Here is a 2,701-nt window from a genome sequence, read left to right on the forward strand (position 1 = left end):
ATCAATGATTCTATTTAAATGACTCCAACTTACACACTCAGATTACTATGGTGGCTCACAGTAATCTCCCCACACTGTGCACTGTCCAATTTATCCTGACCTAATTAGCATTGAAATGGTGGGAGCACATATACAGTAGTGTGCGCACGTGCACACACACAAATTCTTCAGACAACCCATCAAAATACTTCTCCTAAACGCAGGTCCCTGCAAATCTTTACCTAAGCTACAGACAGCATTCTAGCTCTTGCCCAACGCACCAGTCAGCTACCTTTTTCCAGTATAGACAATAAACCATTGTTTTCCTGATCTAAGTGGTGAATCAGTTCACACTTGTCAATCTCTTTTGCACTACAAGAGTTTTCACAGGGTTCACAACATTAACCATTATTAGAGCCAGGTTCTTTTGCTTGGGATTAGACATATCAGGGTAAAGTTACATGTCGGTGCCACCAGGGAAATTGAGATTCCTTTTGGATTCTTTGCTTCTCTTTTGTCTTAATCTCATTAATGAAACAATGTTTGCTTCCAGGATTCTGTTATTGCTGTTGTTTTTGTTGATGTTTGTAGTCTCATTAATTAAAGAATTAAGAAACAGACTTCAAAAGAAGCCCCAGAACAGCTTTATTAGAGATTTAGAAAAAAAGACCAAAGTAGGTAAACTGTAAGTCTCAGCTGCCCCGACTAAGAAGATGGAGAAGAGGAAGAGAGGCAGCCATGCCTTTCAGTTAGGGATCGGCATGCTCACCAGTCAGCCACATGGAAAGCAAGCAGCCTCATGACAGAAGAGGTGTCTGGACATTCAGAAGAAAAGAGTGAGAAAGTCAAAGTATCAAGGAAAGCATACCAAGGTTTTGGGGAAGGAGACAAAATGCAAAAAAGTTATGATTTTCGGGGTAATTATGAAAAATTAAGAGACATAATTGTATGGCTACAGCTCCATGCGTGACTTCAAGCTTCTGCACTGAAAGGCAGAGTTCTGAGAGGGAAAAGCATAGGTATTTTTAAGGGGATGGTTATTCCCTCTTTCAAACTTGTCTTCATGTAAATCAGATTTCCTGGCTGAAAGTGGTTGGCTTCTGCCTAGGTGACTGGAAAGCCCAGCTGTATTAAAGCTTAAAAGAAGGTGAAAATGTTTCTGTTGTCTATCTATCCAGAGCCAATGGTGGAACCTATTCTCTTCTTTTGACCAGGAAGAAACGTCTTTGTTGATGACCCTCAACATGTCTTAGAAATCTCTACCCCTCCTCATTTTCATACGGAGATATAAGTACTAAGTAGTGGTAAAGCTAATGCTTAGCTTTCTAATGTTTCCAAAGTTACAAAAAGTGGAGCCCAAAACCTCCATATCCTTGAAGATGACTCTAACATTGTTAGAGCCCCTCCGTGTTTAAGAGAAAGCTGGACAAGAAAAAGTGATATTATAAGAAAGGATAATTCAATCTTGGCCCAGTGTTCCTTTCCCCTGTCCTTTGGTTTTTCTGACAGTCGTCTTAGGACATGACTCCCCTACAGTCAGATATAGACTGCCAGTGTTTCTTTTAATATTTACCTAGCCCGTTATACTCTATTAGAACAAGGATGATGCCTTTCGTCAAATAGTAGCACAAAAGGATGGTTCTCTGATTTCGCTTGATCATAACCTCCAGGATTGCACATCATATATGTGGAAGTACCGAGGGTGGTATGTTCAAATATGTCATCTAATTATACCATTTTCTCTTGCTCCCCTGCCCCATGGTTTCTCTTATAGAAGAATGACTCTGGAAAATGCCTCCTTGGTAAAGGAATTCATCCTGGTGGGGTTAACGGACCAACCAGAACTGCAAATACCCCTCTTCTTACTCTTTCTGGTGATGTATATGATAACTGTATTGGGGAATTTGACTTTGATTATTCTAATTGTGCTGAACTCTCACCTGCACACCCCCATGTACTTTTTCCTCTTTAACTTGTCCTGCATAGACCTCTGTTATTCATCTGTGGTTACACCTAAGATGCTGATGAACTTCATACTAAGGAAGAACTTTATCTCCTATGTGGGATGTATGACCCAGTTCTACTTCTTCTGTTTATTTATCATTTCTGAATCTTATGTGCTGACATCAATGGCATATGATCGCTACGTGGCTATCTGCAATCCACTCTTGTATAACATTGCCATGTCTCCTAAGGTGTGTTCCTATCTTATACTTTGTTCATATTTCATGGGAATTTCTGATGCCATGATCCACACTGGATGCTTGCTGAGAGTGGTTTTCTGTGGTAAGAACACCATCAACCACTATTTCTGTGATCTCCTTCCATTGCTGCAGCTCTCCTGCACTAGTACCTATGCCAATGAGATGGAGATGTTCATTGTAGGAGGGAAAAACATCATTGTTCCCAGTGTCATCATCTTTACATCTTACGGTTTCATCCTCTCCAGCATCCTCCAAATAAGCTCCACTGAGGGCAAGGCTAAAGCCTTCAGCACCTGCAGTTCCCACTTGATCGCTGTTTCTCTGTTCTTTGGATCAGGTACATTTTCGTATCTCAAACCTTCTTCAGTTGGATCTGTGGATGAAGGAAAGATATCTTCTGTCTTTTACAGCATTGTGGTGCCCATGATAAACCCGTTAATCTATAGCCTGAGGAACAAAGATGTTAGAAATGCCTTGATAAAAACCTTAAAAAAGAGACAGTTTTAATTAGATAATTA

General features: G+C 40.4%; 1 protein-coding gene across 1 annotated transcript; it reads left to right on the plus strand.

Moving 5' to 3' along the window:
- The first annotated feature begins 1,757 nt into the window (after window positions 1-1,757).
- Window positions 1,758-2,690, plus strand: LOC103740355 (olfactory receptor 145-like). The gene has a single exon (XM_008840937.1). The coding sequence runs from the start codon at window positions 1,758-1,760 to the stop codon at window positions 2,688-2,690; it is 933 nt and encodes a 310-aa protein (XP_008839159.1).
- The last annotated feature ends 11 nt before the right edge of the window (window positions 2,691-2,701 follow it).

The sequence above is a fragment of the Nannospalax galili genome, unplaced genomic scaffold (genome assembly GCF_000622305.1).
Source record: "Nannospalax galili isolate Female #2095 unplaced genomic scaffold, S.galili_v1.0 scaffold881, whole genome shotgun sequence".
NCBI classification, from domain to species: domain Eukaryota; kingdom Metazoa; phylum Chordata; class Mammalia; order Rodentia; family Spalacidae; genus Nannospalax; species Nannospalax galili.